Below are 26,020 nucleotides of genomic sequence, written 5' to 3' on the forward strand. Positions count from 1 at the left end.
AAGTGTGGGGGCACCTGGGGGGTCCTGGCCCGCCCGCAGCCCCCCTAGATGTTGCAATTCCCTCATCCTCGGACCCGCTTCTGAACTTGGTCGGGGAGGAGGGGAGAAAGGGCGGGGAAACCACAGGATTAAATCCCAGACGCTCCAAAGCAGCCTCAGCCCCCCCAAGAAGTGGCCTCGGGGTCACTGAGGCCCAGGGTCACAGGGCCACAGAGCAGAGCTGAAAGGAACCTCCAAGCTCCTTCAGTCCAGCCCTCCCTGCTCACTTTACAGATGGGGAAACTGGGGCTCCAGGACACCTGGGTAAGTGGCTGGACTAGGATTTGAATCCAGGACCCATGCCCAGTCTTCCAGCAATCCTTACGTGGCAGGACACACTCTTCCCCAAAGCATACTCAGCGTGTTCAAGGGCCATTTCCCAGGGGCAGCCAGCATAGTGGATAGGGCACAGACCCTGGAGTCAGGAGGACCTGAGTTCAAATCTGACCTCAGAAACTTAATAACGACCTAGCTGTGTGACCTTAGGCAGTCACTTAACCCCACTGCCTTGCAAAAACCAAAAAAAAAGTGGCTATTTCCCAATTCTGACCTGAATACTAAGGGAGAATAGGACCCCAAATTTGGAACTGATAGGGATTTGAGAGACCATCTGGATGCATCTTTGGGATGGTGGGAAGGAGGCTGATTTGGAAGCAAAGAACCTGGGTTCAAATCTAGGCCTGTCTGACCTTGGGCAAGACTCAACCTCTCTTCCAACCTCTCTCCTGTAAAAGGTGGGGGTTGGGCTAGCTCACTTCCAAGATACCTTCTAGTTCTCAACCCAGGAACCTGTAAACAGGAAACTGAGGCCCCTAGGGCTTGCCAAAAGTCCCCCAGCTTTTTAGTCAATCCAGGCCTTCCAGAGCACTGTTGCATGGTCTCTGGGCCCGGGGGAGCTGTGTCAGGATGCAGTTGTTAGTGGGAATGGGGAATTAGGGCAGAGAAAACCCCCTGGATTCTAGTCAGCACTGTGTGACTCCTTGCAGAGGCCCAGTTAGGTCACCTATAAAGTGGGGATAATGATGCCATTTTTGCCTTAACCAGTGCCAACAACTTTACAACTCAATAACCGTGAGTCATCGGTAAGTCACTTCCCCTCTGTGGATCTCGGTTTCCACTCGTGTAAAGCAGAGGCGTTGGCCTGGGTGATGTCCAAGGTCCCTTCCCTGTCTAGATGCGATGATCTCCTTATGAGCTAGCTTTTCCCCTGCCTCCTCCCTCCTCAGCCATCCCAGGCCTGAGAAGTGAAACCGAAACCGCAGCTGTTTGAGTTACATCTGAGTCATCCGTGGAGTTCAGGGGCCAAAAAAAAGCTAATTGGGGCTGAGGCTGCATTTAGAGAAGTCCAGTGTGTCCCAAGGATGGAGGGAGGTGATGGTTCTGCTGTCCCCTCTGCCCTGGCAGACCCCAGCTGGAGGGCCGTGTTGGCTTCTTGAGAAGGGCCGGGAGTCATCCAGGGTTCAAGTCCCATCTCTGGCAGATGCTAGCGTGGTGACCCTGGGCAAGTCACTCAACCTCCTTGGCCTCAGGCAACTCCCTAAGACTAGACATGGCAGAGAAGGTGCCAATAGGCACTGGCAGATGATTCCCCTCATCCATGCCCCTGACCTTTCCTGATGAAATCGCAAGCCCTGTCCCTCTGCCTATTGGCAACCAAAGGTGTGTGTGGAGGGGGCAGGGTGCTCAGGGAGTCAGAGCTGGAAGGGACCTTAGAGATCATAGGGTTCAACCCACTTCTTTCTCCACACCCAGAGAACTGAAGTCACACAGAAAGTGCCTGAGGCCGGGCTTCCTTGAACCTGGGTCTTCCAGGCTCCAAAGAAAATCCTCTCCCTACTAAATCACATTGCCTCACTAAGTTTTCCCTGAAGGAACTGAGTGTTGACCCTTTAGGAGAAGACAAGACTGAGACCCAGGAAGGAAGGGCTGCCTGGCTCAGAGAACTAGCCCCCTCCCCACCCCTGACTCCCACCCAGGCCCCTCCCCCCTCCTGCTTGAACCCAGGGGGCAGACCCAGGAACAAGGATTCAGAGAACCAGGTTGCTCCATGGACACTTCAGGTTCACCCAGCAATTTGAATTAGAGAAGCTCCAGAGTGGGAATGCACTGCCTGGAGGGGGGCTTCCCGAGGACTGGGGAAGGAGCTGGCTGCTCGGGGTGGCCTCTGCCCCCCAGAGTCCCTGCTTCCCCCTCCCCCACTCTCATGAATCTCAGAGGGCTAATAATAAGAATGACAAGGAGAGCTGAACTTGATGTAGACTTTGATGTCAGTGAGTCAAGAAACCATTTAAAAACTCGCTGTGTCCCAGGCTCACGGTCCCTGCCCTCGGGGCCTCCCAATCTGATGGGGAAGAATCCATTAATTTACCAACTTCATATATGAAAAGTAAGTTTTCAAAGAACCTGCCATCAATTTTCTCATTTAAATCCATTTTGTTTTGTTTTGTTTTTTGCAAGGCAGTGGGGTGAAGTGACTTGACCAAAGTCACACAGCTACATTATTGAGTGTCTGAGGTCAAATTTGAACTGGGGTCCTCCTGGCTCCGGGGTCAGTGCTCTGTCCTAGCTGCCCTTCTCCACTATTTTCCCACCACCCAGGATATCACTCTCTTCTAAGTCACCCAGGCTCCCTAAGCGTGTTCTCCTGAATGCCTACGCCCCTCTCCTTCCATTTTTGTTACCATCTTGTTTCTTTGGGGTTTTTTTGGCAAGGCACTGGGGTTAAGTGACCTGCCCAAGGTCACACAGCTACTTTATTAAGTGTCCGAGGCCAGATTTGAACTCAGGTCCTCCTGACTCCACGGCTGGTGCTCTATCCCCTGCGCCACCTCCCCGCCTCACACCATCCTGTTTCTAGCTTTGTAGCATCTGTCTTCTTGGTTGTAGGCCTTCATCATCTCATGCCTTGGCCATTACACACCCTTCGGGTGAATCTCCTTGCCTCGCCTCCCCTTCCTGTCTGTCCTTGGCTGGGTGAATCCAAACGATAATCTCAAGGCTCCAGTCTGACCGTGTCACTTCCAGTAAACTCCCCTGTCTCTCACCTCCAGGATCAACTGTAAAACCTCTGTTTGATTTGTAAAGTAAGCCATTTATAACCTGCCTGCCCTCCCAGCCCTTTAGAACCCTCCCACTGCCCCTTTGATCCTGCGACCCTGGCCTCTCCCCAACTTCAAACATTTTCTTGGTGTCCCCCGCGTCTCCCTGCCTCCTTCCAGCTTCAGCTCCAGTCCTGCGTTCTGCAGGAGACCTTTCCGGGGCTCTTCCCCCTGCTTCTGGTTCCCTTTACTTCCCCTAAGCTCTGGGAAGGCATCTTGCTTTGGCTTTTGCTTTTGTACCCCCGGCTCCCAGCACAGTATCAGGGCCCAGAAATGCTTGCTGTTTGACTCACTGATAAAGCATCTGAGGAGGCTAGTTGAGGCTGGAAGACATTTAGAAACTCTATTGTTCAACCTCCACATTTTCCTGACAGAGAAGCCAAATGATGGACCCAAGGTCATGCAAATAAGCAGCCGCAGGGCCGGGACTCCAGCACCGCAGCTAGAGGTAGGAGTGTAGGCCTTTGTCCCAGGTCACCAACATTGGGGTGGAAATGCGTCTTCTCCCCATGGGAATCCCCTGACCGGCTCTTCGGGTGCTATGGAGACATCCCTGCTCCCTCACTTGGCTCCAGGCTCTGCTCCTCATTAATGCTTCTCTTAAGCCTTCCTTCGCCCCACTTTTCCCTTTTCCCTTTCCTCTCGAGGGTTAGGGGGCTCAGGGTCACTGGGTAGAGTTGGAGGACAGACTGCTGTTATTGGGCCTGGGGACCCATTCCACATCTTTCTGAGACCCAGGATCCACAGGTCATGATGCCTGGGGCTAAGGTGGGCTCCAGTGTCTCTTCCCTGCCTCCTCCCCCACCTGCCACTCAGTTTTGTTTTTGTTTTTCCTACACAATGGGATTAAGTGACTTGGCCAAGGTCTCATAACTAGGTCATTATTAAGTGCCTGAGGTTGATTTGAACTCAGGTCCTCCTGACTCCAGGGCCACTGCACCACCTGGCTGCCCCTCCACTCAGTTTTGAGTTTTGAGGCTATATCTTACAGCTCAGCTGTCCAGGTTAGATAGTTAAGTGACTCCAGACACCCCACCCCATTGGTTCAGTCAGTAAGCATTTATCAAGCACCAGATACTAAGTGAAGTCCCAGAGATACCAAAAAAGGCCAAAGATAGTGCCTGTCCTCGGGGAGCTTGAAATCTAATGGGAGAAGACAACAAATAAGCAACTATCTACAAAGTGAAGGGTGCAAGTCCAGCTCTTCTGGGCCTCATGGGCCTCAAGGGTCACCTATAGAGTTGCACATTTATTTAGGACTACATGTAAGCCATACTACCAAGGAGCAGAATAATCCAATCTAATAATGCTACGTGAATGGGGTTTGCAGTCCTTGGGCCCTGATTGGACGGCTGGGTCTAGGAGCTGGCTTTTGAACCGGGAAGCCAAGGAGGTCATAGGGGGTGGAGAACGGGTGAGCCAGGAGGCTCATCCCTTGGCAGTGGGATGTGGGGGAGAGCACTAATGGAAGGCAGAAGAAGATTGGTTGCTGTTGAGTCTTTTTTTAGTCCTGTCTGAGACTTTTCTTGGCAAAGTAGATGAAGTGATTGGTCATTTCCTTCTCCAGTCCATTTTACAGATGAGAAAATTGAGGCAGGCAGGGTAGAGTGACTTGCCTAGGGTCCTAGCTAATGAGTGCCCGGGGCCAGATCTGAACTCTCTTGCAGAACCCCAATCTTATGTCTTAAGCTATTTGGTGCTTCTCTGAACAAATCACTTAACTTCTTCAGGCCTCAGTTTCCTGGACTATAAAATGAGGCAGCAGGACCAGCCCGGAGGCCCCTTGCAGCTCTGATCAGTGAGCCTTCCAGTCATCAGGGCAAGGCCTAGGGAATGTGGGCCTCTAGCCCAGCCTCCCCAGCCCCTCCCAGGTCCTCTTTCTCGAGAAACAATAATCCAATCAAAATTCCCGTGCCTCCTGGAAAGCGTGCGCACACCCTTTGGCCCTGTGGCTGCCGCCATCCTTGCTCATCACTTGCTCCCTAGACATGGAGTATAAGGTCTCTGAAGGCAGGAGCTTCACTTCGGGGGAGCCCAGGACCTGGCCCAGGGCAGGCCCATCTTCCCGGTTTTGGGTCTCCCCGACTTCCAATAGTCATCCTTGATGGGACAGTGTCCTCTCATTGCTCCATGGGTAAACCAGGAGAATTTTTGCTTTCTTAACTTCAGCCCTTGGAATTTTTTGAGGGGCTGGGCCATTCTTAGAGGGGGGGCGGGGACCAAGCTAATTAGCACCTGGGACTTTTCTTCCTTATCCATGGCTGGTGATTTGTATCCTGGGGCTCCCAGGAGGGGCAGGAGGGAGGAGCCCTGGACCAAGTGGCCCTCAGGGGGAGGCTACTGTCTAGTGAACAGCAGGATCAGCCTGGGAGGGCCATCAGGGTCTGGCCTCCTCCGGCCTCCTGGTCCCTGGGGAAGGGTCCCAGCAGCCTCCCCTTCCCCCTCTCCTGCTCACCAAGGGAATGCGTGGGGAATTCTGGGGAACAGAGAAGGGGTGGGGTGAAGAAGCCCAAATCAACAGATACCTATCTGAGCCCCAGCAGCAGCTCCTGGCTGTGTGGGAGGAGAGGAAGACATCTACTTTACTTTCACTTGAAATTTGACTCATATTAAACTACAGGAACCTCACCATTTCCTGCCTGGATTCATTGGGATTATGGGCCTGGCCCTGGGCTGGGGGCAGGGAAGAGAAACAGGCTGATTCCGAGGGAAGCAAAAGCCGGTGATTGACTGAGGCAAGATCTCTGAAGCAATTACTATTGAAAATATTCTTTAATATTAATACTAACAGGCAACCTTAGACGTGAGCTCCGGAAGCAGCAGGTTGGAATGGGGGTGGGGGGACAGCTCTCCAGTGACCCAAAGGGAAAGGCGAATTGGCCCGCGGCCACTGAAAGGAGCAGGTTGGACTCAGAGCGTCCTCTGGTGGCTAGAAGGGACAGAGCACGCTCATGGAAGGACAGGAATTGTTGAGTCGGTTTCAGTGGGGGCCGATTCTTCATGACCCCCATTGGGGTTTTCTTGGCAATGATACTGGGAAGCATTGCTATTTCCTTCTGTAGCTGATTTTTTTATAGATGAGGAAACTGAGGCAACCAAGGGGAAGTGACTTGCCCAGGGTCACAAAGCTACGTTTCTGAGGTCACATTTGGCGCCGGGTCTGGTACTCTATCCTCTCTACCACCTGGCTGCCCTTATGGAGCCATTCCCCAATGGACTGGTAGTCGAAGGATCTGATCGAACGTTATAAAAAAAAGGGTCTAAATCATTGGTAATCAGCAAAACTGAGGTTCCACTTCAGACTCACCAGGTTGCCAAAGATCACACAAGGTTAACAAGAGGCATATCAAGATCTGCTTGGTGCTGGGCAGCTAGTGACAGAGTGGAGAGAGCACCTACCCTGGAGTCAAGTCCGGCCTCAGACACTTCATAATTGCCTAGCTGTGTGACCTTGGACAAGTCACTTAACCCCATGACCTTGCAAACACACACACACACACACACACACACACAAAAGATACTGATGGAGCTGTAATGTGGGAATTGTGCTGAAAAGTGATCACAAAGCGAGTGTTCTCTGACCCCACCCAGCGATCCACTCCTGCACATAGAACCCAAGACAAAACAAGATCTCACGTACATTAAATAGGGATAGTGGCACGTTTTGTAATAGAAAAATTGGAGACAAAGGAGGTGCCCATCAGCCGAGGAGTGACTAAGAAAATGACTGGGCTGGAGTATCCTCTTTATTGAGCAAGACTTTAGAGCTACGTGCGTGGGGTGTGAACTGAGGCAGAGGCAAGTCAACAGAACCAGCAAAGCACCACCTGTAATGATTGTAACAATGCAAATGGACCGCAGCATCTCACACTGAAGGCTCTGCAATTTACCATGCTCGAGCCCGGCCTCAGAGAAGAGATGAGAAAATGCAGCTCCCCCTTGCCCCTTGCCCTGATTTATCATAGATTACGGGGAGGGAAAGTTAGGCGCGCTCTCATGGGATGGCTGGTTGGTTGGGCTTTTAAAGCCTGTGTTACAAGGGATGGATGGCTCAGTAGGAGAGAGGACAAGGACACAATTGGGAATAAAGATGGTCTGAAACCAAAAGGACTCAATGAAACAGATTTAGAAGAAATCTTCACCGTCCCCACAGATGGACAGGCGAGGAAGGGAACAGTGCGGCAGAGTGCCACCTGGTGGCCAAATCATGTATGACGGACTGAGTCACTAGAATTTATTTTTTATTTTTATTTGATTTTTTTTTGTTTGTTTTTGCAAGGCAATGGGGTTAAGTGACTTGTCCAAGATCACACAGCTAGGTAATTACTAAGTGTCTGGGGCTGGATTTGAACTCAGGTACTCCTGACTCCAGGGCCGGTGCACTATCCACTGTGCCACCTAGCTGCCCCCTTTGGCTTTATTCTAACTCAAGGGGGTCAGCTGCCCCCCTGGGTGTTTGAGAGAGACTGGATCAGTGTCAAACTTGTATCTGAGTAAGGATCATCTCCCCAATCATGCTTGGATTTCCCTGAGGACAAGGGCTGTGCTTTCTCCTCCTGTCTTCTCCCCTGTCCTGTATTTTATTTGTGGAGGGGGGCAGGGGGAGAAAGAGATTCTCATATGGCAGAATGTCCCCTGAAGGGCAGGATGCAACTCCCCTGTTTTTCAATCCATCTTCTACTCCAAGGCCAGCCGACTTATATTCTCATTTTTCTGCTCCCATAAAGCTAGAAGCATGGGGATGGGAAGGCTTGGGACCAGAACAAATGCTTCAATTTGGCTGAACATTCAGCCCATCCTTGGAGCTGTCCCCACAAGCCATTCTCCTCATTCCCTGCCCAAGTCCCAGAACTTTTTGCTTCCAGGAGGCCCCTGCTTCCACCTTGGGGCTTTTCATCTGGTCCCAGAATCTGGTCCTAGCTCTGTCACTAACCTTCTGTGTGACCTTCCACCAATCTGGTTACTTCTCTGGGCCTTTGATCCTCCCTTGTCAAGTGAAGGGGTTGCCCTAGATGGCCTCAGAGGTTCCATCCAATTCAAAGGATCTGAGTTTGGAGGCCAAGGAGCGCGGGTCTTTTTCAGGAGCAAAAGGACATTGGATGGAGAAAGGCAACAACAATGAGTCACAGACTTAGAGATGGGTGGAGGTACCTGTTCTACCTGGCCAGGAGCCTGAAAACTGCCCTCGGTCAGAGGTCGGGGTCAGGAAGAGAAGGGGCTGCCCTGAAGCTGTGGCATCTTGGTCTTTGGAAAGCCAGGTATGTCAGTAGACTGGCTCCCTGACAGGGGGTTACCCAGATGGGCCTGGGGCAGCTTTAGAGGAAGTGTTTGGGATTTCCCAGGAGCTGGGCTCCAAACTAACTCCCTTTCTTAGGAATCCCCCATAACCCAATTTCCCCTTTCTGGGAAATCTCCCCTCTCCTAAGCCCTGTGTGGGCCCCTACCATCATGCCTTAGTAGTTTCATCTAACAGTTTATAACTTAAAATTGAGTTTATGATTATTAGTGCTGGGGTCATACATTTTGTTGAAAAAGGTTTGTTTATAGTGGAAAATTATTCCATTATTCAGTTTGTGAGGATTTTTTAATAAAGTTTTTTAAATGTTCAAACACAAAAATGACAACCCCCAAATAGTTCAGTAATTCAGAAGATCCCTCACTCAGTCCCTCCTGTCCCTAAGGAGCTCTAGACTCTTCTATGTCTTAGTAGACTGATCACGAGATGCTCTGGGTACCCCGATTCCAAGCCCAATAATAGAGCACCCTCTTTATTTTTAGAACCAACCAAGGACTTGTAAAATGGTCCAGGAAATTCTGGATTCAGAAATCACCAAAATGCTCTTTGGATAGTTCTTTGGAACTATGATCTCATCACTCTGGAAGCTCCCTTCCCTCCACATCTGTCCAACCTGGGGGACTCTTCCAATCATAGCTTCCTGTGGGATCTCCCAGAGATCCACCCAAAGTGCTGGAGGCCTTCCTCTATTTCCCCTGAGATTGTGGGGGGAACAGCGGGGCACTCTGGCTTTCTGCCCGTCATTCTTTGCTCATGCTCTGTGGCCAGCCCATCTTTTCTGCCTATAGCAGGATTCCTTGATAAGAAATCTTTGTTGTTGGCCCGCTCACTGGGTACCTCCCCTTGCCATTTTGTGCTTGCCCTTTCCCACTCTTCTGAAACTCTCCAATTTCATGTCTTCCTTTACCAGTACAACCAAAGTTATACTGATTGGAGATGGAAGTCAATTAACAATCCAAACCAACCCACATTTATGCAGGTATGCCCAACCCACTGTGAGCAAGGCAGTGTGCCAGGCTCTGGGGATATGAAACCTGCCTGGGCAGGGAGAGAGCCCATCATGGGCCCCACACACGAAGCCTAGGGATAAATCCATGTAAGTTGGGAAGATGAAGCTATCTAAGTAGAGATGGGGTACGGACTGCCCAGAGGGACCCTTGGGAAAATGGTGACTGGCTCCTTGGACAAGACTGAGAAATCTGGTCCATTATGCAGCATCCTTCCATCTTTGTGACCAGTGATAAGGGTTGAGGTCCCTGCAGGAGGGGGTCACAGGGCAAACTGGTTGAAAACTGAAGAAGAAAGATTTGGGGGGAAACTGACCATCGTCCAATGGAAGAACTCCAATATTTTGTCTTCTTATCTATAGCATGCTGGGATGAAGGACTGAGAGCTCATGGAGGAGGTGTGGGTGGAAGGAGAGTTAATGTGAGGAGGGATTGAAGTGGGGGAAGAGGAGACCCTCCATTGCTCCCATCCTGGTCCAGGGACCTCAGGAGGAGGTGAGGTAGGAATGTTGCTTTTCATATTTAATCTATCCTTAGAGAGTTTTCAAATGTGACATCTTCTACTCATAGCCCTCTATTCCCCAGTCCCAGCATTCCTTTCACCCTTTTCCTCCAAATGTCCTGAGACACTCAAGAATTCATTCTCCATTGGGGAGGGGTCCAGAGTTTGGGTATACCAGAATTAGGTATGATGGGACAATGGCAGGGAGGGTCTGGAAACAAGGGAGTCCCAGGTGGCTCTTGGGTGTTATAGAGGGACAGATTCACTCTATGAGGTACAAAGAAAGTAGCTATAAAGGGGTAGAGAGAAGTTTTGAAGCATCCATGTTCCTCAGAGGAGCCAAGACTTTAAATGAACGCCATGGAACAACTGGGCCTTCAAGAGAAGTCTGGGTGTTTGAATAGAAGAGAAGGAGCCCAACCCCTCACGCATGACTCTGGCTAGCATTGGGACAGACAAGGCCTATGATTTCCCAGCAGGTAGAGGAAGGGAGGCTGAGAAGGGGGGATGCTGAGGATTGGGGCTCAGAAGAAATGTTGGGAGGGAGAGGAGAAAGGAGAAAAATCAGGTGGCAGACCCTGAGGGGCCTCCCCATTCCTGGAGATCTTAGTTCAGAGGGACATTGCGCAGATCCAGAAATGGTGGAGATGGTGATGTCAGTGATGGTGATGGTGTTGGCAGGGACCACACTTCTGCCCGGATCCTCCCCTCCAATCCATCCACAGCCAAACAAATGCAAACCCACCTCTTTCTACTCCCTCCCCCAGTGATACCTACTGACCATCAGAGATGGAAGGACAAAGTTCTACCCAAGGACAGAAAGATATGAAACATGTTTATGGAGAGGGAGTGCAGACTAGACTCGGTGGCCTGTGGGGCACCTTCTAACCTGGAGATTCTGTAACGGATGATGAGCTTGCTTCCTGTGGGTAACTGAAGCTGAGGGATATCACTACCTGGCAGCTGCAGGACTGGCCTTGGGACCTCCAAGTGGGAGCAGAGGATCGCTGACTTCAAGCCTGATTTTGAGGTCAATTCCCTCATTTTACAGATGAGAGAAACTGAAGCTGATACACCTAGAGTCAGCCAACTAGTAAGTGTCTAAGGCAGGATTTCAACCCAGATCTCCTTAACTCCAAACCCACTGCCTTATCTAGCTACTTGCAGCCTGCAGATGCAGGATGGGGCCAGGAATTAAACAAAATGTATGTTGGTAACTTCCTGTGTGAGAAGGGGGGAATCAGGGGAACCTTCTTCTGGGAGTGGCCACAGACCCGGGCTAGCCAGCGGCCCGAACTTAGGCTCCTTTGTGGTCTTGCTTGTAAGAAAAATAGGAAGAGGGTGGGAAGGGGACAAGAGGGGTTGATGGTACTTTTGAGCACAGACTCGGAATCTGAAAACATCATCAGTGACTAGAAAAGGGCCTGAATCTAAGAAGTTGGAACCTAATAGGTCCAGGCTAGGGAAGGGGTGGCAAGACACAGCTAATTTGGGTGAAAAAATATCCAGTGGTTTTAGCAGCTTGCAATCTCACAGCAGTGCCCTGGTCAGCTTGACTGTCAACAAGGAAATCCACTTAAGACTTCCTAGAGAAAGTTCCAGTAACTTAGAGATCCCTGATGGCTGGTTAACTGGGGGACTCCATGTGAAAACCAGAGGGAGGCCCTCTAATGTCTCAAAAGCCACAGACAAGAACAGTATGGGTGAGCAGGAGCTCTCGGCCTCATTGAACATTCCCATCGGTTTTTGGGGGTGTGGGGGTGCTCAGTGCAAGAGAAGCATTGACCCTAGTGCCTCGGCCTGATTATGATGACAAATAATTAATAACTGGAATTTATATGGAGCTTTAAGACTTGAAAAACTACAGATTTTGGTTGTTCAATCCCACCAGTTTATGGCTACCCCCCTTTAGGAAGGATGTGGGATGAAGTGGAGAGAAGAGTGGTGGGGCCCCAAGAGCGGCCGTTTGAGGATTGGTGGATACCTGGAGAAAGGGGAGACTTAGTCAGCCTAGGATGCTGCCTTTAGCCATCATGGGGGGCTGTTGGTTTATTCTGCCTGGCACCAGAAGGCAAGACCGAGAAGGATGGGTAGAAGGCACAGCGGGAGTCCCATGTTAGTTTGATGTCAGGACAAACTAGGCCACCAGGTGGTGCCATAGTGCACGGAGCAGGGGGCCTGGAAGATTCCATAGCTGGGTGACCCTGGACAAGTCTTTTCCCCCTGTTTGCCTCAGTTTCCTCATCTGTAAAATGAGTTGGAGAAGGAAGTGGTGAACCACTCCCATATCTCTGCCAAGAAAACCTCACATGGAGTCATGAAGAGTTGGACGCAACAGGACAGACTTCCTAACCACTGAAGCTATCCCAATGGAGAATGAGTTACTTCAGGGGGTGGTGGGTTGCCCTCCCTGGAGGTCTTTATACAAAGGCTGGATGGTCATTGGCGGAGAAGGGATCCTGAGTCAGGTGGGGGTTGGATTGTGCGGCCATTCAGAGATGATGGAGATAGTGGTGTCAGTGGTGATGCTTTGGGCAGAGAGACCATCCCTATGCTGGGGATCTGTGCAACTCCCTTCCCCTCCCCAATGCATCCAAACAAATGCACATCTTCCTCTTTCCACCCACCCCCAGGATCACCGCTCTCCATCAGAGATGGAGATGTAAGGAAAAAGTGGTACCCAAGGACAGAAAGCCGACAGCAGATGACATACAAAACATGTTTATAAAGAGTAAGAAAAGGGCCGTGACAGCATGGGGGGCTGGGGGGGAAGGATTTGGAGAGTTCGGTTTGGGGAAGGCTGAGCAGATGGGGAGGGTGGTGGGTAGACAGGCCTCCTGAAGCCTGGAGAGACAGCCAGACCCGAGCTGACCCCAGAGCAGGCAGATCCAACCTGCTAGGTTGGACCCATTCCTCTCTCCCTCCCTTTTCCCTTGGGGAGGGAGAAAACTCTTCAAATGAGGGGGCTTCCCTCAGAGAGAAGGTGTGAAGGAAAGAAAAAGATCATATAGGTGTGGGTATGTTGGGGGGACCCCTTCAAGAGGATGGGTGCCTAGGCCTATGTAGACATTTGTGTGAGTTCATGGGGATATATCTGGAAGAATACCAGGATTTGTATCTGTCAGTGTGTGTGCATGCGTGTGTGTGCGTGTGTGTGTGTGTGCGTGTGTGTGTGTGTGTGTGTGTGTGAGCTGGATGTGGGTGTATGAGGGTGGGAGGGTGGAGTGGACTGTCCAGAGCAGCCTCTGGTACTGCAGAGAGCCCTTCCTGACCTCTCCTCACCCAGTGGGGAAAAAGTCATCTCCCCCCCACCCCCACCTAGCAGAGAGTGAAAGACTGGAAAGAGGAGGAAAGGGAGACACCAAAGAACGTCCAAGAATCAACATTTCTCTTTGGTCTTTGGGCCCTGCCCGTCACCCATGTTAGCCTCAATCCCTCCTGAGGTGGTGGCTGGGAATCAAGGCATGATCTAGGTTGGGGTGACTTCTGGATACTCCCAGAGTGGCCTGGGGGCTCCCCTTGGTGGCGTAGGGTGGAAGGACCAAGGAAGGCATCACTTGGCCGTGGGTCGGGAATTTCCAAAGGTCACACACACCATGCCAGCCTCATGCAGGGTCCCGTTGGCCCTGGAGATGTTCTGCAGGTAGCGGCGGAGCAGAGGGGAGGCGCTGGCCTCGTAACTATGGCTCCTGCTGACCGGGTCGGCCTGCTTCGTGACTGTGGTGGAGGACGTGATGATCTTGTTCCCAAATGGGTCCACTTCTTCATATTGCTCCGTCACAGTCCGCGTGGCTCCATATAGCTGAGAGCCTCGTGGGCCCGTCTGCAGCTCCAAGACACTTTTCTGCCTCCTTGGGAACAGGGGACTGGCCCCGGGGCTGGGCTGAGACTGACCAAGGCCCGACCTGGCCTCCCTCTGACCGCGATCGGCTGGGGGGCCTTCAGGGGCCTCATCGGTCAGCTCCGGGGGTCTTCGGGGTGAAGAGTGGGCCATGTCCCAGGACCGGTGGGAGATGTCAGGACTGTCCCCAGGACTGGGAGACTCCGTCGGCTTCCTGGCTGCCGACTCGATGGTGATGAAGGACGGGGAGGAGGGGGAACTGACCCGGGATGGCAGGATTCTGGGGCTGCCCAGCTCCCGTTTCAGATTCTCTGACAGTCCTCTGGTCTGAACTCTCCCTGATTCTTGGTTTTCTACCTTCGGGAGACCCTGGGCCTTTGTCTGAAGCTTGACCTCAGTCTGACTCTTGACCTCAGCTTGCTCCCTGGCCTCTGGTCTAGTCTGCTCTGATTTGCCCTTACTACTAGATTGGATGGTGACCTTGCCAGGGCTGCTTTCCTTTGGAGTTGGAGGTGAAGGTCCGGCCTGTAGCGACTCCTCGAGGAGTCCTGAGAGCCCCGGGATGTCAGCCTCTGGCTTGAGGCTGGACACCGAGCTGAGGGCCTTTCGAATAGCCTTCTCGATGTCCAGTAGCCGGGCCAGGGTCTGCTCCTTCAGACAGGCCACTTCGGCACTGGCCCGGGCCAGGTCTCCGAAGGCCAGCTCCACCGAGGACACCCCTTTGGGGTCTGGAGGTGAGGTTTGCCCGGGACAGGTCCCCGGGGGATCAGAAGTCGGGGGCCTTTGTCCCACCCACTCAGGAACAGCCTCAAAGAGGCTCTGGAGGGCCTTCACGTCCACCCCACGCACAGCGTCCTCCTCGATGGCCTTCACACGACTCAAGATGGCCTGGAGCTCCTGCTGCTTCTTTAGGTTTTCAAAGATCTCTTTGGCTCCCTGCACGTGGCCCTGAGGAATCTCTTCTAGAGGCTTTTGCTGATCAGCCATGGGCTCCGGTTGGGGTTCCTGCCTGGGAGGTCCCCATGACCCCTGCAATGGGGCAGGGTCATCCTTAAGTGGAGTTGGGGTGCAGGGAGACCTTTTCAGACCCACTGTCTGCTTCTCAGAGGTCTTGGAGGTAGAGGTGACTGGGCTGGGGGGCTGCCTCTCATGGAGGCCATCTGGATGTCTGCTTGTTTGGCGTGGTGAGGTTAGGGTTATCGCCTCCCCTGGAGCCCCAGGGCCTCCTGGGCTGGTGGGGAGGGCTGGATACTTAGGGGGCAGGATCGGGGCTGGACCTCCGAGGTGTGCAGGTTTGGGGGGCAGAGTGGGCTTCTTCCTGGTGACCATCGCTGTGGTCTCCTGTTTGGGGGCCTCTGCCTCTGGTCTCTCTGGGTGTCTCTGGCCAGAGACAGGGCTGAGATGAACATTGGGCTTCAGAGGGGCAGCAGCACAGGAAGGGGTGTTGTCTTCAGGGCCAGGTGGGGGTGAGAACACGGGTCCAGTTACAGCAGCTGGGGGAGGAGGAGAGTCATTAAGGGGCTGCTGGCCAGGGCCAGCGACTTGACTTGGGGGGGGTCCCGAGACCCTGCGGGCTGCATCCTGGTAGATAAGAGCTGCTCGGATATCTCCTTTGCATACATTCACATTGGCCTTGCCCAAAGACTCCAGGGCGGCCTGCACACAGCCCTTGGTCCCTTCCCTCCCTGGGCCTGAGCCTACTTCCAGGCCCCCCGTACTTGGAGGGGTGGGGGCCTTTGGTGGGAAAGTCTCTGGCTCCCCCTTAGCCGGTGGGGGCCCAGTGGGGGGCATGAAGGTCCTCACAGGCTTAGCTGTGTAGACGCCATCCTGAATCGCCACCCTCCCCCTGGGCGACCCTGCAGTTGGCTCTTCCTGACTGACACTGACCTTACTGCGGACTATGGAGGACATGTGGATGTCAGGCATCACCACCCTGGAGATCCTGGGGGCCGGACTAGTCTGCGGGACCGGCTCCAGGTTCTGGCCATTCTGGAGGGGCTTCTGGGCTGGGGGGGTGTCCCTTGGCTTGTGTTTGTTCTGCACTTGGTGTTGGAGGCTCTGAGCCTCTGCAGTGGCCTGGCGGAGGTTCTGCAAGGCTACCTGGAGGTCAGGGCCTGGCTCCCCTGGCATCACAGATGGGGCTCCCTTGAGGTCTCTGGAGGCCCCTGGGGACTTCTGAGGTCCTCCGGGCTTCACCTGGTCCTGCGGCTCTGGGGAGACCCAAGCCTCCCTGGTCAGGACAGTGGTGGAGGTGGGTCCCACACTCCTCGGACAGGTTATCCCACCATCTGGCAAGGCCACATGGATGACCTTATTCGCTGAAGACGCCATCATGGGGGTTTGGCTTGGGGTGGCAGTCTCCTCTGCTAAACCATGGTTCTCGGTTGGCGGCTCCCATTGCAGGTTCTTCAAGGAATCAAGATCCCCCTTCTCGATACAACTGGCTAACAGCTGGACGCTGCCCCTCTCTGCAGTCCCGGTGGTCACCTGGGACCCCAGACGGAGCCGGAGTGAGTAGACGAGCAGCTTCACCAAGCCCTGCCCAGTCTCTTGGATCACCAGCCCAGTTCTGGTTCCGGCTGTGGTGTGGCTCCACCTCAGCAAGTCCCAGACCTTGTGTCCACGGCCATCTGTGAGGGCCGAGAGGGTCAGTGGCTCCGGCTTCAGGAGGCCGGTCTCATCCTCCAGCACCAGAAGGCCCTGGAGGTCCATGTCTGGCCCTTGCATTATGCGGCGGAGAATCCTTGGCAGCTCCCCCAGGACCACCTCCTCCTTTTGCACCTGAGGCTGCTCCTTGCCAGGACTGGGCAGCTGGTACTTGGCCATGCGGACAGTGCGGGCTGTGTGGGCTTCGATGAGGATGCCTCCCCTCTGCAGGACCCCAGGGGTGCTGTGCAGCCTCCTCAGGATCTCCCCCGCCTCTGGCTCTCCATCCTGCCGGTCGTTTAGGTGGTCCAGGGGCTTGCTCTCAAAAAGGCGGGTGGTAGCCTTCACATCTGCCTGGGGCACTGGCTCCTGAGTGGGTTCCTCCTGGGGGGCAGGGTCATGGAGCTGGTCTAGGGGGGTGCTCTCAAAGAGCCATGTGGTGCTCTTCACATCAGCCCGGGGCAGCTTCTCCCTGGGCACATCCTCTTGGGGTACTGGCTCCCTCAGCTGGTCCAGGGGCTGGCTCTCAAAGAGCCAGGTACAACGTTTGACGTCCCCCCGGCAACTGTCCTGCCTCTGTACTGCCAGGGTGGGTGTGGGGGTGCCCGAAACCTCTGGGTCCCCTTCCGAGGACTCGCTGCCCTTCAGGGAGTCCAAGGGGCGATTTTCAAAGAGCCAGGTGGAGGTGCGGACGCTCCCCTGTTGGACATCGCTCAGGCTCACTGTCCGCAGGTAGCGTGGGGTCTTGTTGGCAGGCTCGCCCTTGGCCATCTGACTGCCAGGCTTGCCTGCCATCAGCTCCAGAGGCTCTGTCTCAAACTTCCAACGGGCGGCCTTCAGTTCACCTTGACGGATGTCCTCCTGAGTCACGGCCCGAATGACAAAGATCTCCTCCCCAGCTCCCAGCCTGGGCATCAGCGGCCTGGTCTCAAAGATCCAGCGGGCCCCACAGCCATCTGCCTTCTGTACCTCTTCCTTCCTCACTGCTGTGACCTCGTGGAGCTGGCCCCGATGGTCCGTCAGCACATACAGGGGCTGGCTCTCAAAGCGGAGGGTCTGGGCAGAGCCGGGACTTCTCTCTGGGGCCTTCTTCTCAATTCTCTGCAGCGCAGTCTCGTCCACATCATCGGACAGCTCCCCCAGTGAGCAGGTCTCAAAGACAAACCTCTTTCCTGAGGCGGCACCTTTCTCTGGGGGCATCTCCTGGATGCCCCCACTTGTGGCCTTCTCTAGGCTGTCCATTGGACAGTTCTCAAAGAGCCAGGTGAATTTGCGGACAGAGCCTTCCCCTCCAGACTCAGTGGGCACCACTGGCCCCGGTAGTTTCTGGCCCGCAGTCTCAGCTGGGGCCTCAAAGGCCTCCTTCCTTCGTGAGACCTGCCCCACTGGAATCTCCACCCGGCTGCAGTAGTGAACGGGGTCCTTTCCCCCAGGGTGGTGAGGGGGGTGCAGGGGCTCTGTTTCAAAGACGTGAGCCTCCATCTGTTGGTCTTTGGTCTGGAGGGAGGCCTGTCTGACCCGGAGGTGCTGCTCTCCAGGGCCCACTGGGCCCTCTCGGGGCTGGGCCTCAAACATCCAAGTATATGACCGGACATCAGCCTGAGGACTGGTTCCTGGGACTTCTGGCCTTGATTCCTGAGCCAATGCGTGGATGGGGTGTGTCTCAAAGAGCCAGCGGATGGTCTGCACAGTACACTTAGGGGGCACCGCTGATGGGGGCTCATCCTCTTTAACCTTTTCCTCATTCTTCTGTCGGTGGATGACCTCCAGGGGCTGCGTCTCAAATAGCCAGCGAGCTCTGCCCACATCGCCGGCCACAACCTCCTGACGCGTGATGCCTCGGATGACGTCCACCTTCTCCGGATCCTGGCCCAGCCGGTCCAGGGGCTGGGTCTCAAACATCCACCTGGAGCCCTGAACATCCCCACCGACCACCTGCTCCCGGACGACTGAAGTCAGAGCGTGGAGGCCACCTTGGCCGTCCTGAATGGCGTACAGTGGCCATTTTTCAAACAGGGTCTGGTTGGCTTGGACTTGTCCAGCAGACACCACCCCCTTTAGCTCACTCTCATCTGGAGGGGCAGGGGACTTCTCCTGTCCAATGCTGTCCAGAGGAAGGGTCTCAAACAGCTTCTTGAAAGCCTTCACATCTCCCTTTTCCTCCTTAGCCCCAACAGGAAACTGACTGGGCGCCGTTTTGGAGGTGCACTTCTCCATCTCACGGCTGGTGTTCTCTGTGTCTCCCTTCTCACCCTCTGGCTGCCTCACCTGCTGTAGGCGCCCCACCTGCACCTCACTGCTGGGGGTGCCCAGCGCCTGCGTCTCAAACAGCCACAGGGTCGAACGGACATCTCCTCCGATCACCTCCTCCTTGGCCACGGCATCTTCTTCTGGCTCCTCCTCACCCTTCAGTGTGTCCAGGGCCCTGGTCTCAAACAGCATTCGCTGTTGTTGGACATCCGGGCCGGGGGGAATGAGGTCTGGGGAAGGCTGAAAGTCCTTCTCATCAATGGTAACTTCTCGGATGGCATCTAGCGGCTGGGTCTCAAAGAGCCAGCGGGTGTTGCTGACATCAGGCCGGGCTACCTCCTCCAGGGAGATCCCTCTGATCACTCGGACTTGGCTTGGGTCCCGATTGATGGCATCCAGCGGCTTGGTCTCAAACAGCCACCGGGCTGTCCTCACTGCTGTGCTCTGGATCTCCTCTCGGCAGGCAGCCTTGACCTCATGGATACCGCCCTCAGCATCCTGAATGGCACAGAGGGGCTCTGTCTGGAAGAGTTTCACGGTCTTCTTCACATCCCCCTTCAACTCTTGGATCTCTGAACGCAGCTGCAGGGGGCTTTGCTCCTGGGCAGAGACTTGGCCACCCAGGCTGTCCAGTGGCCTTGTCTCAAAGAGAGTCCTGGTGCCCCGGACGTCTCCGCCTGGTGGGGGTTCTCGTAGCACAGCTTTCTGTATATCAGTCTGACTGGTCAGTGCATCCATCGGTTGAGTCTCAAACAACCACCGGACTGTTCGAACATCCCCTTGGATTGGACCTGGCTTGGCTGGCGCCTGGCCCGTGGGACTAAAGGATCCATCTTCAAACTTTTTAGATGTGGCCCGCACATCCCCGCCAGGTACCGCCTCGCCATCTGTCAGCTTCTGAGGGGGCTGGTGGTCACCAATGGCGTCCAGACTCCAGTTCTCAAAGATCCAGCGCATGGACTGGACATCACCATCTGTGGACTCCTCCCCCTCCAGGACCTCAGCCAAGTCCTTGGCCACCTCTTCCTCTAGATTCTTGCGGAGTTCGGGGTGGATGTGGCGATAGAGCCTCCTGAGCTCATTGGCCTGGCGCTGCTGGTAGAATTTGGAGAAGGCCTCCTTGGGGGGAGGCAGGGGCAACTCATCCTGGGCAGGGGGTGGTGGCAATGGGAGCGTGTCTTCCTCTGTCTTTGGGAAGGTCATGGCAGATGCCTCCCGGACCTTGCCCTCAGCCATCCTTGTGGGGAAAGAAGGGAAGATAGATGAGGGGGTGGATGGGGGGGCATTAGTGAGGACACCACACACGGTTAAGATTGCCATGCTAGGGCCATAGGTTAAGAGAGATGATGCCCAATCCCAGGCCTGGCTTCACCAATTGTGAAGCTATCTTATGGTGCTTGGGACCACCAAGCTGAAGGCTTCTCCGCCTTCTTTGTGGATCTGGGTCAGCTCTTTACTGTAGTTGAGGGACCACAGTTACAGCTTGGAGTCCCCTGGCCTCTACAATGGGTCTCTCTGGTCCCAGTACTCAGCACATTACACACTTTTACACTTTTGGGAAATCCTCCCTTGCTGGTGCTGGGGTCATAGGGGGTGGTCTCTCTCAGATACTGTTGAAAGAAAGATGAAGAGAAGGCTAAGTACGTCTATCTTTCTTTTTTTTGGTTGGTTTTTGCAAGGCATTGGGGTTAAGTGATTTGCCCAAGGTCACACAGCTAGGTCATTATTAAGTGTCTGAGGCTGGATATGAACTCAGGTCCTCAGGGCTGGTGCTCTGTCCTCTATGCCACCTAGCTGCCCAGGGCTAAGATCCTTTCCTTGTGTTCTTTTCCCTTTCCTTCCAACTCTAGAACCCTCTTTCTTCCCTCAAGGGCCACCCAGTCTTCTCATCTTCCCTCCAACTGTGTGATCTCGGGCATCTTCCTGACCCTCCTTCTCTTTGTCTGCATCTGAGGGAGCTTTGGAAATTTCTCTCAGCCTTCTACATGACTTTCCCTGGGCCTCAGTCTCCTTTCCTATGAATCTCCCCTCCTGAGAAGGCTTCTCTTGGGGTAATGAGATTCTTCCAATGCTTCTCATCCCAGATGACATGACAATCATTCCTATAAAGGATCCTCAGCATTTCCGAAGAGACTGACCTGACCGTCCGGCCTGGAAATCTTCTCCCCACCCCCACTCCCCCCGCCCACCCTGCCATCCCTACTGTGGGTGACAAGTGCGAAAGTAGAAGCCAGAGCTCCCTGGGAAAGAATGAGAGGCATGTCACCTTCCCACCTCCCCCTCCCCACAGACCTTCCCTCGGTCACTAAATATAGTCTGAAACTCAGCCGCCAGGCTCCCATCCTGCCCTGGCACTTGGCTGAGGAATGCTAGGTTCAGATGGGCATCTCCTCCTTCCAACCCTCTCAGACAGAGGGTCCCTGACCCCTGGAGGGCCTGAGTGACTCCCCTCAGGATAGGGCCCCCCTTTTGGCCATAAGGATGGTTCCATTCTCACATCCCCCCAACAGACTTCTGTAAGCTGGCCTAGACAGTGATGGGGCATAGCTGGACAGCCATAGCACAGGTCATAAGGGGCAAGCCGATTACTCCCCCTCCCACCTGTCTCCCCACCCCCACTCCATGCCTCCAGTTCAGCTGGCTCCTCTCATCTCTGGTTTGGAAGCATTGCAATCTTGGAGACGAAGCTGGCGGATGCTGGGCATCCAGCCCCATGGGGCTGGGGGGAGGAGGGAGACATGAGAACAGAACTCAGGGAGTGGAGGGGGAGCTTGGGGCTCTTCTCACTCAACTTACAGAACTATAGCTACCAATCGCTTGTAGGTCTCCTGAAACTGCTTTTCAGAGCGGCTAGTGGATACAGCAACAGCCCTGGAGTCAGGAGGACCTGAGTTCAAATCCGGTCTCAGACACTTAATAATTACCTAGCTGTGTGGCCTTGGGCAAGCCACTTAACCCTGTTTGCCTTGCAAAATCCTAAAAAAAAAAATACTGCTTTTCTAAGGCAGATTCAGACACAGGGAGGACCAGAAAAGACTTTGAGCAAGGCCCTTTGGTGGGGTGGGGGAGACAGAGACCCCAGATTTCTGTGAAGCTGCTACAGAGATGACTGCCCCAGGGAGAGGGAGCAGGTTGGGACTTCTTCCTACTTTCATTGGTCTGAAGAGTTTGACGCCCTAGGACAAAGCACCAACTGTTGAACCCTATTTCCTGCACACCAACCTTAGTCTTGAGTCTTTTCTTTTCTTGTTCAGAAAACACTTCCAAGACCCCAGAATAATACATAAACAATACACATTTGCTGATTGGTTTCTTTAGATGGACATCAGCTTTCTCTATGACCAACAGCCCTAAAGGTCCCATCAAAGGGCCCCTTGGATTGAAAGTAGGTTAGATTTTTTCCTTTTTTTTTGCAAGGCAATGGGGTTAAGTGGCTTGTCCAAGGTCACACAGCTAAGCAATTATTAAGTGTCTGAGGCTGAATTTGAACTCAGGTCCTCCTGACTCCAGGGCTGTTGCCCTATTCACTGCACCACCTAGCCACCCTTGGATTGAAAGCCATCTCCTGGCTTTGAGATCCTCTTCCTCCTCCTCCTCCTCCTCCTCCTCCTCCTCCTCCTCCTCCTCCTCCTCCTCCTCCTCCTCCTCCTCCCCTTTCTCTAGTCTCCAAATACTAGGTAGACATTGAGGTAGATGGGAGGTCAAACAGGCCCTCTGCCATGCTCCAGGTAGACATCCTCATTGGGTTGCCAAGTCATACAATTACTCCCCAATTGTCATTCTAGGAAAATGGAGGAACTGGTCAGGAGCTTAAATACTTTACCTTTCTGGGACTCATTAGCTACAAAAATAGGAGACTTAGGGTCATGGGCTACCTGGTTCTGGAATTGTGGGTCCCCTACACCGGGTCCCCACTTGAGTGGCTAAACAGCCCTTTACATATCATCTACCCCTTCCTCTGCCATGGTCAAATCTGGTATCTGGTGAGTCACTCCAGTGTGGCCACCAGAGCTCCTGTCCTGGCCCACAACCTCTATGAGTCCAGCCTGGCACCAATTCTGCCCCCACTCTGCTGGTTTTCACACTCATTGAGCACTGACAATCACCCAGAAGAGCTTAATTTAGGCTCTAATGGCTGTGAGCTGAGGGTAGGGTCAGGGAGAGGGGGAATTTGCCATCAGAGTGATCCCAGGGGCCCCGAGTCCAGAGGACTGAGGCACCAAGAGGGGGAGCAACTGTCCCAAGGTCACCCAGGTAGTGACATGTGGCACCAGGATTGAATCTGGGTTCTCTGATTCCAAACCTGGCTGATGGTACCTAGAAGGAAGGTTCAGGAAGTTCCCCCTCCCCCATGGCAGCTTCCTTTGGGGTGGAGTAGGGGATACCAAGGGATCTATTCTTGGGGCCAGAAATGTAAAGACTTTTCACCCTGGACAGCTGGGAAGTTTGTGTGGCAGGGGAGGAGCCTGGGCCTAGGAGGGGGGCTTGCCCTTAGGGGACAGACAGCCAGGCCCCTCTGGGGCTGCCTAGACAGAATGGGCAACCTCCCTGCTGCCTCAGCAAATGCTAGGGGGCCCCAAAGCCTGCTCTTCCCCAGTTCCAATGGAGTTCAATGGCCAGGGCTGGAGAGAGATAGACCCTTCCAGGCTATCTTTGCCACTTCTCAGAGCAGGGGACGGCCAGGCCACAGTCCTAGCCAGGACCCCAGGGCTTTCCCCTCCTCATTGCTAATTTATGGAAAAGCCCAGAACACCTCAAGGGCCTAGGTGTCAGCTCATTTCCCCTTTCCTTCCAACTCTCGAACTCTAGGTCATTCCCATAAAGCCGCCCCAGTGGGATCCTCAGCATTCCCCAGTCCTCTGAATTCTTGGAGCATTCCAAAGATGGGAGGCTTCCTTCGGGGAGCTATCCTGGATTACACGGTATCTATCCCCCTCCTGCTCAGCCTCCGACATCCCCCTCTCCCAGCTCCCAAGTTCTTGTCTGCTCTTTAGCTAGCACTGCTGCCTTCTCTGGGGTTCACCCCCAGGGCCACAGCCAACCCATCTCGGTCACCTCTGAGGATAATCCACTTTTAAAAATGAACCAAAGCCCAGTCTATGGACATTGGTTTGCCCCTGGTTCCTCAGCTTCCTTTATGTCTGTGTCTTCTCTGAAACCAATAGAAACCCACACTGCCAATCTGGGCCTTTTGGCTATCTGGGCCTCTTCTCTCTTCATTGTAGGACAGATAATTGAGGCAAGTTACTCTATTTAATGAGAGTCAGAGAGACTAGAACCTGTATGCTGGGTCTGCTGATCCCAAGTCCTTCACTCTGACCTTTAATCCCATGAGCCCCTCACCCCCAAACCCAGGAGTGGAACAAGACTCAGACTGCCCTGCCACCCTCACCTGTCTGGTCCTGGCTTCCTGCTCTCAGTTCTTGAGTTGTTAGTCTCAGAGTCTTGGGGAGAATGAAGCCTTCAGAAGGAGATCAGAGTGGTCTCCCGATATCCCTGCCCCTTTCCCCTATCCCCACCCAGACTGGCACTTAACCTGACAGAACCGTGGCGGCCACCACTGATAGATGAGATACCGACTGGGTTTGCCCAAAGAGATGAAAGAATGGTACACTTACTTGGGGAGCCCTGGCAGCAATAAGGGCAGGGGTTTCTGGAGAGATGTTGGGCTCTTGGAGGGGTTTCTGGGGCCTTGAGCAAAGCCGCTTGTCGTGGATCTCTCCTTCTTCTGCTCTGGTCCCCCTCTGTGTCCTGGGGCTATATGGTCTGTGGCATCTGACAGCTGCTCTTATCTGGTTGGACCAGGCTAAGTTGGGAGCATGAAGCTGCTGGGTTATTTTTAGGGATTGTGGAAGTTGCTATTCCATCCGTCTGAATCAATCACGGGTCCCTGAGCTGGGCTGGGGGCCCAAGCACTGGGGGTGGGGGTGGAGGGCAGAGGGAGAGGGCCTCATTCATAGAAAGCCTAGTCACAGTCTGGTCACTGTCCCTGCCTGTTGGCCACACTCAAGCCAACAGTGACTCAAGTCCAGAAAAAGGGACCTGCTCAGATCCCAGGAGTGTCCCAGACTATTTGAGGGGGATGAATAAGAAGGGGCCTCCTTTGCCCAGGATGACCCATCTCCACCCCTCCCTGGGACAAATCCTAGCGCTCCCTCAGGACCCAGCCCAAACTTCTGCTGTTCAACAACAATTTGAAAAACGTATTTCATGCCTGCTATGTGTGTGGCCTCACTGAGAAAATGAGGATGGTAGCGTGTGGGGGAAGAAGGAAGCATGTGGAGCCTTCTGGGAACCCCAGCCCACGGCCTGCTCCTCCTTTGGTCCTGGCCCTCTTGGGCTGCCCAAAGAGGGGCATTTCTTCCAGGAATAAGAAGGTGATCATTTCACCTCAGGAGGACTGGGGTCAGGGGTGGGTGCCAGACTCAGTGAAGGACAGTGATTAACTGGACAATGTCCACAGAAGGACACTGGAGATGGTGAGGGGTCTGGAGGTGGAGCTGGGAGAAGACCCATGAGATAGGAGCTGTCTTCATGGATGAGAAATGCTGTTGTGGGGAGGAGTTAACTTGGTTCAGTTTGACCCCCGGGGGCAGAGCAAGGCCAAGTTTCAAAGAGCCCATTTAGGGTCAATGCCAGGAAACAAAGAGAGCTTCCCTAAAGTGAACCAGGCCATATTGGTAGGTAGAGAGCTCCCCCTTCACTGAAGTACTCAAGCAGAAGCTGGAGAATCATTCCTTGGGGGGGGGGGTTGTAGAGGGATTCTTAGGGGAGAGGGATCCTGGCTTCCAAGGACCTCAGAGGAAGAGTTCAATCCCTGGAACCCAAATGAGCAGGGATGACACTGAAGGTGACAGTGAGCATGGGACTCATATCTTCCTGCTCTCAGACCCATGTGCCCTGGAGTTGGTCTACTATTAATAACCCCCGGAGTCAGATTAGAGGAGGCTGGCACTAATGTTCCAGGAAATCCAGGCTCAGCCAGATTTGCCAAGGTCACACAGTGAGGCAAAAGAGAGCAGAGTTGGAATCCAGATCTGGGTCTTCTACTTCCTGTCTCCAAACCCTGACCTCCAGAACCTTCCTGGGACTCATCCACTGCATCTCTAACAACCTCAATAGCTGTTCATCATTGGTGGCTTCCCAGGTCATCCCTGAAGGGCCTCTGTGGCCGCTCTCCATGGACGTCCTTAAGCCTAATCTGCTAAATTCCCCAGACCAGGAGAGTGAATTTGGAGGGCTTTGTTCACTCAGGAAAGAGGAGTAACTGAGCACACTGAGGAATGCCAGGGAGGGGAGGGTAGATTGAGGGGAAGGGGAAGATCCTGAAGACAGTAGATT

The 26,020-nt window shown here is 53.9% G+C and overlaps 1 protein-coding gene and 1 long non-coding RNA gene across 6 annotated transcripts; one reads left to right on the forward strand and one right to left on the reverse strand.

Moving 5' to 3' along the window:
• Positions 1–39: 39 nt before the first annotated feature.
• On the forward strand, positions 40–21,471 carry LOC141496611 (uncharacterized). Of its 4 annotated transcripts, none has more exons than XR_012471065.1 (8): positions 40–303; positions 2,926–3,585; positions 8,220–8,395; positions 9,344–9,412; positions 9,803–9,935; positions 10,710–11,035; positions 12,576–12,673; positions 20,530–21,471. It is a non-coding gene; the product is annotated as an uncharacterized LOC141496611 (long non-coding RNA). The 4 variants fall into 4 exon arrangements; XR_012471068.1 differs by having other exon boundaries at positions 20,551–21,471; XR_012471066.1 differs by having other exon boundaries at positions 3,512–3,585.
• Positions 9,500–24,503, reverse strand: XIRP1 (xin actin binding repeat containing 1). Of its 2 annotated transcripts, none has more exons than XM_074199120.1 (2): positions 24,298–24,503; positions 9,500–19,916 (listed from the first exon to the last, which is right to left on the reverse strand). In XM_074199120.1, exon 2 carries the CDS (start codon positions 19,913–19,915, stop codon positions 13,496–13,498), a length of 6,420 nt encoding a protein of 2,139 aa, XP_074055221.1. In that variant the 5' UTR covers position 19,916; positions 24,298–24,503; the 3' UTR covers positions 9,500–13,495. The 2 variants fall into 2 exon arrangements, with proteins under 2 accessions (XP_074055221.1, XP_074055222.1); XM_074199121.1 differs by lacking the exon at positions 24,298–24,503 and having other exon boundaries at positions 15,188–15,276; positions 15,671–20,841.
• Between the last annotated feature and the right edge of the window lie 1,517 nt (positions 24,504–26,020).

Source organism: Macrotis lagotis, chromosome 8, assembly GCF_037893015.1.
Source record: "Macrotis lagotis isolate mMagLag1 chromosome 8, bilby.v1.9.chrom.fasta, whole genome shotgun sequence".
Taxonomy (NCBI): Eukaryota; Metazoa; Chordata; class Mammalia; order Peramelemorphia; family Peramelidae; genus Macrotis; species Macrotis lagotis.